This window comes from Heterodontus francisci, chromosome 33 (assembly GCF_036365525.1).
Source record: "Heterodontus francisci isolate sHetFra1 chromosome 33, sHetFra1.hap1, whole genome shotgun sequence".
Taxonomy (NCBI): domain Eukaryota; kingdom Metazoa; phylum Chordata; class Chondrichthyes; order Heterodontiformes; family Heterodontidae; genus Heterodontus; species Heterodontus francisci.
Genome location: NC_090403.1, coordinates 49,627,556 through 49,641,844, shown reverse-complemented (window position 1 = coordinate 49,641,844; position 14,289 = coordinate 49,627,556). Strand labels below are relative to the sequence as shown.

The 14,289-nt window shown below is 43.4% G+C and overlaps 1 protein-coding gene across 4 annotated transcripts in view; it reads left to right on the top strand.

Moving 5' to 3' along the window:
• rpl19 (ribosomal protein L19) overlaps positions 1-10,418 on the top strand; it is a 431,812-nt gene extending 421,394 nt beyond the window's left edge. For 3 of the 4 annotated variants that reach the window (XM_068013540.1, XM_068013541.1, XM_068013539.1), the window contains exons 2-6: positions 5,201-5,309; positions 6,179-6,301; positions 8,153-8,273; positions 9,441-9,551; positions 10,240-10,418. In XM_068013540.1, the coding sequence (XP_067869641.1) occupies positions 5,201-5,309; positions 6,179-6,301; positions 8,153-8,273; positions 9,441-9,551; positions 10,240-10,363 (588 nt within the window). In that variant the 3' untranslated portion in view covers positions 10,364-10,418. Of the gene's footprint in view, positions 1-2,192; positions 2,246-5,200; positions 5,310-6,178; positions 6,302-8,152; positions 8,274-9,440; positions 9,552-10,239 lie in introns of those variants that run through there. The other variant, XM_068013538.1, reaches the window with a different exon arrangement.
• Positions 10,419-14,289: the final 3,871 nt, after the last annotated feature.

Sequence of the window (14,289 nt, the reverse complement as noted above, 5' to 3'; positions counted from 1 at the left end):
TCTCTGTAGGAATGAGCTGTGGCAGTATTGGTGGTATCAAGAACCACTCCTGTGCCCTACTGTTCCCAGGGTACTGAATTAGACGATCAGCCATGATAATTTTTGAATGGGGGAAGCAGGCCCAAAGGGAAGAATGGCCTACTCCTGCTCCTATTTTCTATGTTTCTAACTCCCTCATCATTGCAGCTACAGGCATTAAGAAGGTCTGCAATAACTTGCGTTGCCCCTACTGAATGGATGATACAGTATTAGAAAGGTGCTGAGGGTCATTGTGATACAAGCTGTAATAATGGAACACCAAGTTATCCTCTGTGTACGCCAGAAATCTTCTATCCCTTATTTAAGTGTGTAAAATAAAAATATGAGAAAAAGAAATTGAATGGGATGCAATGAAACAGCATAATGCAGCAAGGCTGATCTTTATCTTAACCCCATTGAGTCACTTTGGTTCCTTATCCCTTAATACTCTTGTTTATTTTTATTTATTTAGACATACAGCACTGAAACAGGCCCTTCGGCCCACAGAGTCTGTGCTGACCAACAACCACCCATTTATATTAATCCTACATTAATCCCATTTTCCTACCACCTACCTACACTAGGGGCAAATTACAATGGCCAATTTACCTATCAACCTGCAAGTCTTTGGCTGTGGGAGGAAACCGGAGCACCCGGCGGAAACCCACGCGGTCACAGGGAGAACTTGCAAACTCCACACAGGCTTGTCTAAAAAAAAAATCTATCCATCTCAGTTTCCCCCATCAGAGGAAATAACCTATGCCAACTATCTGCAACCTGTGGGCACGACAGGGACTGGAGCGTATCGTCAACAGGTTGGTATTATTAATTTCCACTGCCTGTACTGACAAAATGTCATCAGCCTGAAGGGTTAACTCTGTTTCTTTACAGATGCTGCCTGACCTGCTAAGTATTTCCAGTATTTTCTGTTTATATTTCAGATTCTCATCACCTGCAGTATTTTACTTTTTGTTCATTTTTTTATGATTTAGATTTCTATTAGATGTGCTCCTATAAAAGAGGACACTTTTATTTGATGTCACCAGAGCAACCTCTTGCCCTCTTGAAATATCTACCCCAGATCCCCTTTTTCTTGATGTAGTTGCAACTTTCAATATGTTACTATTTCTGTTATGTCAGTTGTGACTCAATTGGTAGCACACTTGCCTTTGAGTCAAAAGGTTGTGGGTTTAAGTCCCACTCCAAAGACTTGAGCACAAAAATTCATGTGCAGTACTGGGGGACTGCTGCACTCTTGGAGGTGCTGTCTTTCAGATAAGACATTAAATTGAGGCCCTTTCTGCCCTTTCAGGTGGATACAAAAGATCCCATGTCATGATTTCAAAGAAGAGCAGTTGAAGTATCCTGGTGTCCTAACCAATATTTCTCTCTCTTAGGTAGTCCTTCTGGATCGAGGATGACTTGCTTTCACTCTGGTTCCATGGGTTCTGAGATGGCTGTTAAGTCTAATGCCTGATTTGCAGGCCCTGTCACATGAGGTGGTGCTTGAAGGGTCAGGTAGACGTGTAATGACCAATATTTATCACCCAACCAACATCACAAATAGCAGATAATCTATTTTCACATTGCTGCTTGTGGGAGCTGGCTGTGCATCAATTGGCTGCCGCGTTTCCTTTCTTAACAATAGTGTCTACACTTCATAAAGCCCTTTGGGACCACCATCCGGTGGTTGGGAAAGTCTCTATATAAATGCAAGCACTTTCTCTTTTATTTCTGGGTTACTAATTCTGGGGATTATCTACAAACCAATAGTAAACAGTCAAAAAAATTGTAGCTAGGACAAAATCACTGCAATATTAACAGAATATGCTGGAGATACTCAGCCACTTTGCATGTGAGCGCCCCTGTATGCAAGTTCCATGTGAATGAAATGTAACCAGTCGTCCCTGCGTGCAGCGGCGTGAAACGTCATTACGTAGAACGTGAATGGAATGTACCATTCTGCTCCATAGGGTGGAATGAAAAGTTGTCCTGTAGATTTCAGCGGTCAGTCTTGTGATCGGATTAAAATTGAGTATTTATGACTGTTTATAATTATATACATTTGAGAGAGATGTTGCTGTCAGGTTCGGAGCTGCTCCGGCCCTGGGAGTGAGGTGAGTTGCCATTGTTCACACCCCTCTCTGGAGCTTTCGTTGCTCCCGGGCAGGCTTTCTGCGGCGAGTTCCACGCATGCTCGGTCTTTTACGGAGGAAGCGGCCATGAGGTGAGTGCGGCGGCCTGGCTGTACTGGGCCCGAAGAATAGGATCGCCTGAGGGGAGCAACCGGCACCGAGAGAAGGGCGGATAGGCGAAAGATAACAACCCCTTCACCGCCGCGCACGTTACTCGGGAGGGGGGGGGGAAGGCCGGGCAAAGAGCTAAGGCCTGCGGCCTAATCTCACATACAGCCTCGGGTCCGGGTCTCAGCCACTGCCCGCTGCGCACCTGCTCCAACTGCAGGGTCTCTTTGGGCGGCTTCTCTTTTAATACGTCAGGAAGCCATTGGGCCCGTCGTGCGTGTGCTGGCTCATTGGAAACTCAGCCATTCCCTCCTGTCTCCTCTTTCTCTCCTTCCCCCCCCCCAGTCTTGCACATGTTTCCAGTTCCCTTCTGAAAGTTAACTCAATACCTGTGTTCATTTAAAAAACTCATCCTCCTCTTCCCACTCCTCCTCCCCCCCCCCCCCAAACTCCTGGTTCTTTTGTCAGTTAAAACTGTGACAGACCTTAAATCTCCACCCTCTGGGTACTGACTCTTCTGCCTCTGGAACCAGTTTCTCTTTATTTACTCTTGTCAAGACCCTTTATGATTTTGAACATCTATTAAATCTCTTAACCTTTTCTGCTGCTAAGGACAACAATCCCAGTTTCCATATAAACTGCATTCCTGGTGTCATCCTGCACTTGCAATGCCATAGCATACAAGGCTACAGGTCAAGTGCTGGAAAATGGGACTAGAATAGATAGGTGCTTGATGGCCAGCACAGACACAAAGGGCGGAAGGGCCTGTTTCTGTGCTGTATGATTCTGACTCCTGTGCACATATTATCTTCCTTACTGTTGGTGCTGTTTTCCCCAGCATAACCTATATTAGGGCAATTAACATGTGATTAGTGCAGCCAACAAATTTGCTCATCTATTTCCTTGCTGTTTAAAGCTCTAAATAACAAAAAAAAACTTCCTCTATTCCTCAACTTAAGCCAAATCGATTTAGTCCTAGAATCATTCATTCTAGTTAGAACACTTATCCTTTATGCTGTCATGCCTACTCCCTAACTAACATTTTAGGTGTGGATTAAACAAAATGGTAGCATCTGTGGTGAGAGAATTAACATTTCAGGTCAGTGACCATTCATCAGAACAGTTCTTGAAATGTTAACTGTTTCTGTCTCTCTACAGATGCTGCCAGACCTGCTGTATATTTCCAGCATTTTCTGTTTTTATATTTAAAGACTCATTCCTGGCCTTGTTTGTCATTTTATTGCAGCCATATGATAATCCCAAGTAGCAATTTGTGCCTGCGGTTCTCCAACCTTATTACTTATACTACAGAAATGGTGCATATGGTTTAATACCTCCTTTGTTCATTTTGCTGTTTTCCTCAATCTGGTCCCTGTAATTTTTGTATATTTCTGTCCTTTGATCTCATTTCTGCTCTCCTCTGCTATTTTCTGGTTTCTGACCCCGTGCCAAATTAGTTGAGACCTTTCCCAACAGTACTAGTTAACCACTCAGTGAGGACATTGGTCTTGACTTTAAGTACAGCCTGTCTGTCTTGTACAGGTGCCCATTCCATCAGAGCTGGTTCCAAAGCCCCAAGAATCTGAAATACACTCTCTTGCACTAGTTCTCTTGCTACACATTCACCTGCACTATCATCCTGTTCCTGTACTCAGCATGTGACGCTAGGAGTAATCCTGAGATTTTGATCTGAGGTCCTGTTTTTTGAATTTTCTTCCATGTTCTTGATACTGTCTGAAAGGCCTCAACACCTTCTGACGGTCATTGGTTCCAATATGAACCGCAACTATCCTTTGCCCTGGCACCAGGGTGGCAGCATAACATTTGACCGTCGTGTTTGCAGTTACAGAAATGCTTGTCTGTGCCTCTAACTATCGAATCCCCTTTAACTGCAGCCTTTCTACCTCTTTTTCTTCCCCCCCACCCCCTTGTATACAGTCATATCCTGGGTGCCAAGCTTGTGTGTGGGTCCCTGTGTCTTCCTACCATGTCTGGTGCTCATCCATTCCCTTACTACTTGCACTTTCTGTAGCTGTGGGGTGACCCCATCCTGGAACGTACTTTCGAGGATACTGATTTTCGGATGCAGAACTCAGGTTGAGCTCTAGCAACTGACAGCACTTCCTTCATATGTGTTTATTGTCCTGAAGTTCCCACGTAAAAGAGGATGTGTATGCAGTGGGTCCCAACTTGCCTGCCAGGGTAGTCAGTCCACTGACCTCTAAATCACTGAGATCCTGACTGCTGAAATACTTGACACTGAACTTTCAAAATCTACGGCCCTGCGACACCGACCTATAGAATTTTAAAACTGATAATGTAATAAATTAAAGGCACTGAAAATTATATCAATCGAAAACACAATGAAAACAATGAAGTAAATTTCAACATTGGGGGAAAAAAACCATTTAAAAGAACTCAAAGCAGTAGTCTGTTATCCAACAACCTGTTGGCTCCATGCAGTGACATCACTTAGATTTCTGCGTTCGGCTGTGGCTCCGATTGCTTGCTCTCACTGCCTCCAGTTCTTCTGCTTTTATCTGGCCTCTTGCAGTTTCCCCGCAGGCTCGCAATCATTTTGTAAAACCAAGGATCCACTCAGGTTTATAAGGCCGTTCAAAGTAATCCTGCCACCGTCAAATAGAGTTGGTGTCACATTTTATATAGTTAGATGTGGACTAATTGATATTTCATTTCAGTTGTAAGTACAGGAAGCTTAAACCTGTGGTTAGGTGGTTGTCATTTAGTTCACAATTCAGGTAGACTTTGGAAATGTTAGTGATCTGATTTGTGACATTAGTGGGACGCATAATTTTATGTTAGCACGGCTTACAACTGTTTAATCTGTTAGGTTTCTGTCATTTAACTGGGTAACTAGTAACACTATCAGTGCTAAGCATTTAGAAATCCTGGCAAACGTTTTTGTATTTTTTTAATATAGTATGCTCAGGCTTCAAAAGAGGCTTGCCTCCAGCGTTTTGCGCTGTGGCAAGAAGAAGGTATGGCTGGATCCCAATGAAACCAATGAGATTGCCAATGCCAATTCACGTAAGTAAGCGTTTTTTTCTTGTGACCAAGATAGAAGGGTTTGTCTGTAGTTTTCCTCAGTGCCTTCAGTTGTGCTTCATCTCATTCGATCTACCTCGTTTCATAGATGTCTAGATCTAGATGTCTTTGAAGTTATGTCTGCAGCCTGTGTTCTATCACAGTGCAGTACTGAGCAAATGTTGATACTGTATAAGGTAGTGTATTTCTGATGTGATATTACATCTAGACCTTGTCTGCTCCCTGAAGTGGATGCAATAGATCCTGCAGCATAATTCAAAGAGCAGAGGAGTTCTTGTGTTTTTGTCCCTCGGTCAGTCCCACTAAAACCAAGCACCTGGTCACTTATCGCATTATGATTCTTGGGGCCTTTCTGTGTGCAAATAGGCTGTTGTACTTGCTTGTATTGCAACAGTGACTACACTTAAGTAATTTGTCAAGTGTTTCAGGCTGTCCTGAGGATGTGAAAGTGCCATTTAAATGCAGACTCTTTACTGCTGAAACATTTTAAGAAACTTCCATGTTTTATAGTCCTTTTCCTCTAAAATGAAATGATTATCTTAATATCAGCTATAGGGAGGGTGTTGTATTTAATTTGGGGGCTTTATTGTGTGCAGTGCTAAGCATTTTAGTCTGGTTATAACAGTAGACTTTTTAACCATTGTAATGTTAAAACTGCAGCTTTGGCTTGAAAGTGGTCCTACAATTTGATTAGCGTATCCAGATTTACAGTTATTGAACAAAGATACTGTGTCATCTGGGATTGTGATTTCGCTTGTTCTGTGGACCTTGTGTAAAGTTTTGGTTACTTATTGGGTACCTTGGAGCTTGGAAAGTTATATCTGTAAACACACTTTCTTCCTCCTCTGCAGGTCAGCAGATTAGAAAATTGGTTAAAGATGGTCTGATTATCCGCAAACCTGTGACTGTACACTCGCGTGCTCGATGCAGGAAGAACACCCTTGCACGCAGGAAGGGCCGGCACATGGGCATTGGTAAATGATGCTTTTGTCTTCATTGCAGGGAATAAAATTCACGAGCTCATCTTGTATGGCATTTGTTTGGTGTATGGTGAATGAATTGTAATTATAATGAATCTTTAACACTCTGGTACTTTGAAATTCAAGTACTTAATTTTTCAGTATCCAAATAAAAGTTTCTGATGAAAGGACACACTGACCTGAAATGTTAACTTTGCTTCTCTCTACAGATACTGCCAGACCTGCTGAGTATTTCCAGCACTTTTTTGGTTTTATTATAAAAGTTTCAGTGTTAGCCAGTGACTAATTTTAGTGGTGAATTTAACCCTTCCTTCTCTCCTCTTGGACCTACCCCATACCCATCTGCTGCCTGATGTTGGCATTGCTGGCTAGGCCAGATTTATTGCCCATCCCTAATTGCCCTTGAACTGAGTGGCTTGCTAGGCCATTTCAGAGGGCATTTTAAGAGTCAACCACATTGCTGTGGGTCTGGAGTCACATGTAGGCCAAACCAGGTAAGGATGACAGATTTCCTTCCCTAAAGGGTATTCGTGAACCAGATGGGTTTTTGCAACAATTGACACTGGTTTCATGGTCACCATTGGACTAGCTTTTTCAAAAAATTCCCATCTGCTGTGGTGGGATTAAACCCATGTCTGCAGAGTAGCCTGGGTCTCCGGGTTACTAGTCCTATGACATTGTCACTAAGCCACTGCCTTCCTCTAAAGCCTGTAGAGGTACACAAAATTGAGGGGCATAGATAGGGAAGAAACTCTTTTCCTTAATGGAGGTGTCAATAATCGGGCCATAGATTTAAGGTAAGGGCACGAGGTTTAGAGGGGATTTGAGGAAAAAATACACCCCGAGGGTGGTTGGAATCTGGGACGCTGCCTGAAGAGGTGGTAGAAGCAGGAACCCTCAAACATTTAAGTATTTAGATGAGCACTTGAAGTGCCGTAGCATATTAGGCTCCAGGCCAAGTGCTGGAAAATGGGATTAGAATAGATAGGTGCTTGATGGCTGGCATGGACACGAGGGGCTGAAGGTTCTGTTTTTGTGCTGTATAACTGACTGTAAAGTCGTAGCTCAGTGGGTAGCACTGTCACCTGAGTCAGAAAGTTGTAGGTTGAAGTCCCACTCCAGCACTTGAGCACAGAAAACAAGGCTGGCACTGCAGTGCGATACTGAGGGAGTGCTTCACTGCCAGAGATGCCATCTTTCAAATGAGGCATTAAACTGAGCCCCAATCTACCCCCTCAGGTGATTGTAAAAGATCCCATGGCACTATTTCAGAAGAGCAGGGGAGTTATTCCTGGTTTAGGATAGTGTCTTCACTCTAATTTGAAGTGAGTTCAGCAAAGCTGCTTTAAGTTGGTGAAATTTAGCCTGTTACCACAGGGGGGTGCTCTAACAATATTTTAGTTTGCAGACATGGCATGTTTTTAATGTAGAATGGGTCCACAATGTTCTATGCTGCTGTTGCTGCAAGACCTATCCTGTTTTAATTGCATCATGGATATGCAAGGTCAATGGTTGTAAATTCACAAGTTTGATTATGCTTCAGCCCTTCTACGCCCTGAACCATCTTGTGGATCTCTCAAATGATCACCGTGGTGCTCTCTTTTGCAGACTGAAACACACAAATGTATCAACCTTTTAGTGCTTTTCCCTCCGATGTTTGCATGTTTCTCACTGTATATTCTATTCAAGGCACAGGCTGACCAGAGCACTGACCATTTGAGAGCCACTTCCTCAGGGTAGTGTTTTATTACTTTTAGCTGTGTAAATCAGCATTAGCTTTGGTTGCTGCACTGTATCCATAATTGAAATTTAAGGCTGTTCAATGTGCTGTGTGTTCCTGATTAGGTAAGCGAAAGGGTACAGCTAATGCCCGTATGCCAGAGAAACTGGCCTGGATGAGGAGAATGCGAATTCTGAGACGCCTGCTTCGCAGATACAGGGAGTCTAAGAAGATTGATCGCCACATGTAAGTTTCCTTAATGATTATCCCAGGAGAACCATTGCCCTGAGGCTGAGATTGGTCGAATTGCAGACTTCTGCTTTGCCGAAGTAGTTGTTCATTTAAATCTGAACTCTGTCCTGTCTTGCTCTGGTATTGATGTGTGTCATCTTAGATGCTGGTTAGTCTAGCTTTAATTGCTCACTAGTCCAGAGGTCCTAGCATCAATTCTAATGCACCTCCATTACCTCCCTGCCTGGCATCAGCTAACTGAGCCCACTGGCATCTTTCTAAGAAGGAGGTTTTAATCAAACTAGCAAAACCATTTGCCTACTGTGGTGTGCCGTAGAATTGTCCTTGTTTTAAATACAAAGTGGCTCCCATGATATCTCTGCTCTGTACAGCCTTTTGATGGCTTAATGTGAGTTTGTTAGTGATGTGGAACAAAACCCACTATAATTTAGCACCAAATTGCCAGCCTAGCCCACTCAGCTCCTTTTTTTTTTATGCTTACTCTTTCCAATTGGTTAGCTCATGGTTTGGTTATGCTGTCTTTACCAGGGCAGACTTCAGTTTTTGTTTTGTAAAACAAAAATGAATTCAAGGTTGGTCCACAGGGTTGTCCGTGTAAGCCTCCTCTAGTTTTCAAATGGCTATGTTTGCTGCCTCTATCTAATAAGCAGCCAAGTGGATATGGAAGTAAAATGGAAATTGCGGTTATAGTGTATTTGTGCACCCCAGTGCCTAGAAATTTTCTGGATTGCTGGTAGTCTATGGTTTGTTTGTTTCTTTACTTCAGAACTTCTATGCTGAAGTTATACTGTTAAGTTGAAATATCTTGAATTCCCCATTTGACTTGAATATCAGAAATTTAGGTTAAGGCCATTTATGGTTAATGTGGCAGTGATGGGTCTGGTATCTAAAGATGGGTTTCACAAATGCAAATTTAGTTAAATATTTCAGAACTGATTCCAAGAAATCCTGCATGACAGGTTTGTCATACTTGGAGTTTAAACTAAAATTAGAAATTAATTGATTTCAAGACTTACAATGCATTAATCATATAGATAATGAGGATGTCTCACTTATAAAATGAATTGTGCATTGCTGTATACTTCAGCATATTTTGATTATGATGCCACTAACTGGCAATGTGAAAAGATGCAAACTTTTTTTTACATTGCATGCTTATAGGTACCACAGCCTGTATCTCAAGGTGAAGGGTAATGTGTTCAAGAATAAGCGTATCTTGATGGAGCACATTCACAAGCTGAAGGCAGACAAGGCTCGCAAGAAGCTACTGGCGTAAGTACTTTGCAGAGACCTGCAAGGGGTGTTTTGTGTTCAACTTGGTATACTCTTGCAACTCATGCAGCTAACTACCTGTTTTCTAAATGGAAACCTTTGAGCATGTGTGCTTTATTCAGTGCATTCTTAAGTGTTCTGTAATTGTGAATCTCAACCTTTCAGAAGTTGACTTAAAATGGATTATTTTTCACACTTGACTTGCTGTGGGTATAGATCTACAATCATATACTGTTCTAACCAAATCCTGGGGTACAATAGCATAATGGTTGTTACTGGACTAGTAACCGAGAGGCTTGGACGAATGATCTGGGGAAAGCTAGTATCAGTAATGGTGACCATGAAACTACCAGATTACTGTAAAAGCAATATTCACTCATTTTCTGTAGGGCAGAAAATCTGCCATCCATTCCTGGTCTGGCCTATATTGAACCCAGACCCACAGCAATGTAGTTCATTGACTGCTACCTGAAATAGCTTAACAATCCATTGTGATGTTCAAGTGTGGCTCACAAGGGTGATTAGAAGTGGAATAAAAGCTGGCTATGACTGGTGACTCCCACATCCTGTGAATGAATTTCTAAAAAAAGCATGAACTATTAGCTGTGTTGCAGAACATGTAATATGGTATAAGCTCTTAAGAGGAACTCAATCTGCTAACTGCTGACCAGAGTTCATTGTGTTGCAGTGACCAGGCTGAAGCTCGCAGAACCAGGACCAAGGAAGCTCGTAAGCGCCGTGAAGAGCGTCTGCAGGCCAAGAAGGAAGAGATCATTAAGACTCTGTCCAAGGAAGAAGAATCTAAAAAATAAACTAACTCCCTTGTATAGACTTGCAAGTTAATTAAAAATTACTCATTGTACCAGCTCTGCTGTGATTTTTTTTTTGTCTAATGGAGTGTGACCATTAGTTTGACACTCAGTTATAGAATTAATGTTTGGGCAACTGAGGTCCCTTAGATATTTGTGTGGGAGCTGTTTGGACTGGGTCGAACTGGGTGAAAATCTCCTTTCTCAGTTAGCTGGAAGAGCCCTGAATGAAATTGCTATCCAGTTAACTGCATTTATTTGGCTTTGCTCTTAAGGTGATGTCTGTCGCAGCTCACTTGTACATACAGAATGTATTCCTTGTCTCAAACATCTTTCAGTTCCTTTTTATTTCAATACATTTTTGTACTGATATTTGGCAGGAAATGAATTGTTCAGAGACGAGTATGCAAAGGTCAGCCTTGTCTTCAGCTTCTGCTCATTTGAGCTGTTTACATGCTATAGCTTGATGCAGCATTTTGCAACGTCCAATGATGAGTCATGGGCAGCCTGGTGCTTGGCTGCTTCACAGTTGGGGAGAAATTTCCTGACTTGAGTTCCAAACCCCACACCAGTCATTCACCAAAACTCCATGTTTGTTCTTTTAAAATACTGCCCAGCTTTTCATTAACTTGTCAAACCCTGTTCACTTTTATGACCTTCCAGATTTGACACTTTTCCCAATACCCTCGTAGCCACATGATGCATATTAATGACTTGGGAACGGAGCACAATTTTAACATTTGCAGACTATATGAAACTTGAAACTATAGTAACTGGTTAATAAAATATAAATAGATATCTTGGGACTTAAGCTGCCATAATGCGTGGGCACATGGTAGCTGAAATTCAAAACTAAAATGTGAGGTGTAAAGATTTGACAGGCAGACTGGAGAGGCAATAAAAGCTGAATTGTACAATTTTAAAGGGGGTACAAGAACATAGAGTTGGGCATGTTTCTGCAAAATCTTTGGTCAGACAGGACAATAAATAGAGGTATAGAATACAAGAGCCAAGAAGTTACACCGAACCAATATAGAACACTAGTTTGGCCCCAGTATTGTATCCAATTCTGGGTACCAGACTTTAGGATGGGGGTGAAGATTAATGAGAAACTTTCCAATGGCTGAAGGGTCAAGAACTAGGTTTAAGGTGGTTGGCAAGAGAACTAGAGGTGCTGTGAGAACATTATGCAATGATGGTTAGAATTTGGAAGGCACTTCCTGATGGCGAGGTGGATACTGATTTCAATAGTATTCTTCCAAAAGGGAGTTGGAGAAATACTTGGAGAGGAAAGTTGCAGTGATGTGGGCAAAGAGCAAGAGAGTTGGTGCAGACTCTGAGGTGAATAGCTTCCTCTGCTGTACTTTTTTTTATTATTCATTTGTGGGATGTGGGCGTCGCTGGCCAGGCCAGCACTTATTGCCCATTCCCTAATTGCCCTTGAGAAGATGGTGGTGAGCTGCCTTCTTGAAGTGCTGCAGCCATGCTGTTTGGAAGGGAGTTCCAGGATTTTGACCCAGCAACAGTGAAGGAAATCCTGAAGTCCCCAGCATCACAGATGCCAGTCTTCAGCCAATTCGATTCACTCCGTGTGATATCAAGAAACGACTGACAGCACTGGATACTGCAAAGGCTATAGGCCCTGACAACATTCCGGCAATGTTACTGAAGACCTGTGCTCAAGAACTTGCCGTGCCCCTAGCCAAGCTATTCCAGTACAGCTACAACACTGGCATCTACCCGGCAATGTGGAAAATTCCCCCGGTATGTCCTGTGCACAAAAAGCAGGACGAGTCCAACCAGTCCAATTATCGCCCCATCAGTCTACTCTCAATCATCAATAAAGTGATGGAAGGTGTCGTAAACAGTGCTATTAAGCGGCAGTTGCTTAGCAATAATCTGCTCAGTTTTGGTTCTGCCAGGGTCACTCAGTTCCTGACCTCATTACAGCCTTGGTTCAAACATGGACGAAAGAGCTGAGCTCCAGAGGTGAGGTGAGAGTGACTGCCCTTGACATTAAGGCAGCATTTGACCGAGTATGGCATCAAGGAGCCCTAGCAAAACTGGAGTCAATTGGAATCGGGGAAAACTTTCCACTGGTTGGAGTCATACCTAGCACAAAGGAAGAGGGTTGTGGTTGTTGGAAGTCAATCATCTCAGCTTCAGGACATCACTGGAGGAGTTCCTCAGGGTAGTGTCCTAGGCCCAACCATCTTCAGCTGCTTCATCAATGACCTTCCTTCAATCATAAGGTCAGAAGTGGGGATGTTCACTGATGATTGCACAATGTTCAGCACCATTCACGACTCCTCAGATACTGAAGCTGTCCGTGTAGAAATGCAGCAAGACCTGGACAATATCCAGGCTTGGACTGATAAATGGCAAGTAACATTCGTGCCACACAAGTGCCAGGCAATGACCATCTCCAACAAGAGAGAATCTAACCATTTCCCCTTGACATTCAATGGCATTACGATTGCTGAATCCCCCACTATCAACATCCAGGGGGTTACCATTGACCAGAACTGGAGTAGCCATATAAACAGCATAGCTACAAGAGCAGGTCAGAGGCTAGGAATCCTGAGTCAAGTAACTCACCTCCTGACTCCCCAAAGCATATCCACCATCTACAAGGCACAAGATCAGGAGTGTGATGGAATACTCTCCACTTGCCTGGATGGGTGCAGCTCCAACAACACTCAAGAAGCTCGACACCATCCAAGACAAAGCAGCCCGCTTGATTGGCACCCCATCTACAAAGTCACTCCCTCCACCATTGACGCATAGTGGTAGCAGTGTGTACCATCTACAAGATGCACTGCAGCAAAGCACCAAGGCTCCTTAGACAGCACCTTCTAAACCTGCAAACTCTACCACCTAGAAGGACAAGGGCAGTAGATGCATTGGCTCACCACCACCTGCAAGTTCCCCTCCAAAGCACACAACATTCTGACTTGGAACTATATCGCCGTTCCTTCACTGTCGCTGGGTCAAAATCCTGTAACTCCCTTCCTAACAGCACTGTGGGTGTACCTACCCCACATGGACTGCAGCAGTTCAAGAAGGCAGCTCACCACCACCTTCTCAAGGGCAATTAGGGATGGGCAATAAATGCTGTCCTAGCCAGCGACACGCACATCCCATGAATGAATTTTTAAAAATTGACGTTGCACATGTGGCAGGGAGAGAGGGAACTCAGTGCTTGGGCACTGAATGGGGTTGGCACCTGCTGGCATCATGAGGGCAAGGCTGCCAATCACAATTGGGCAGTCACCTGCCCAGAAGGAAGGCTGCAGTTGGCAATGGTGGCATGCCTGTCAGATTTTGGGCCCAGCGGTGATGAGGGGCAACAGTCTCTGCAGGAATGGTGGAACCCTGAGCAGTAGGAGGGCATCAGAGAGGAAAGAGGTGTAAGTAGGTGAACCCTCACCAACTGTCTTATACTCCTAACTCTAAGGTTCGGCCTGAACCCATCCGGGTGGAGAAAATGGTCAAGGTGCACAACTTGACGCACTAAACCACTCCCTTCTGGGCTGCACTCATGCTGTTAACTACGAACAAATGAATTAGGAGCAGGAGTAGCAACACAGCCCCTCGATCCTGCTCCGCCAATCAACTAGATCATGGCTGATCTGATTGTAACCTCGACTCCACATTCCTCTTACCCCCTACCCCCGATAACCTTTCACCCCCTTGCTTATCAAGAATCTATGGACCTCATCCTTAAAAATATTTAAAGATCAATCCTCATTGATGTAAGGGAGTTCGGCAAACTAAATTTAGGAATAGATTAGGTTACACAGATTAAAAGTTTTGGGAAAAAGATTCAGGGTGAATATGAGGAAGCACCTTTTTACACAGCAGATGGTAATGGCCTGGAACTCAGTGCCCACAAGAGTGGTGGAAGCAGAGACAATCAATGACTTCAA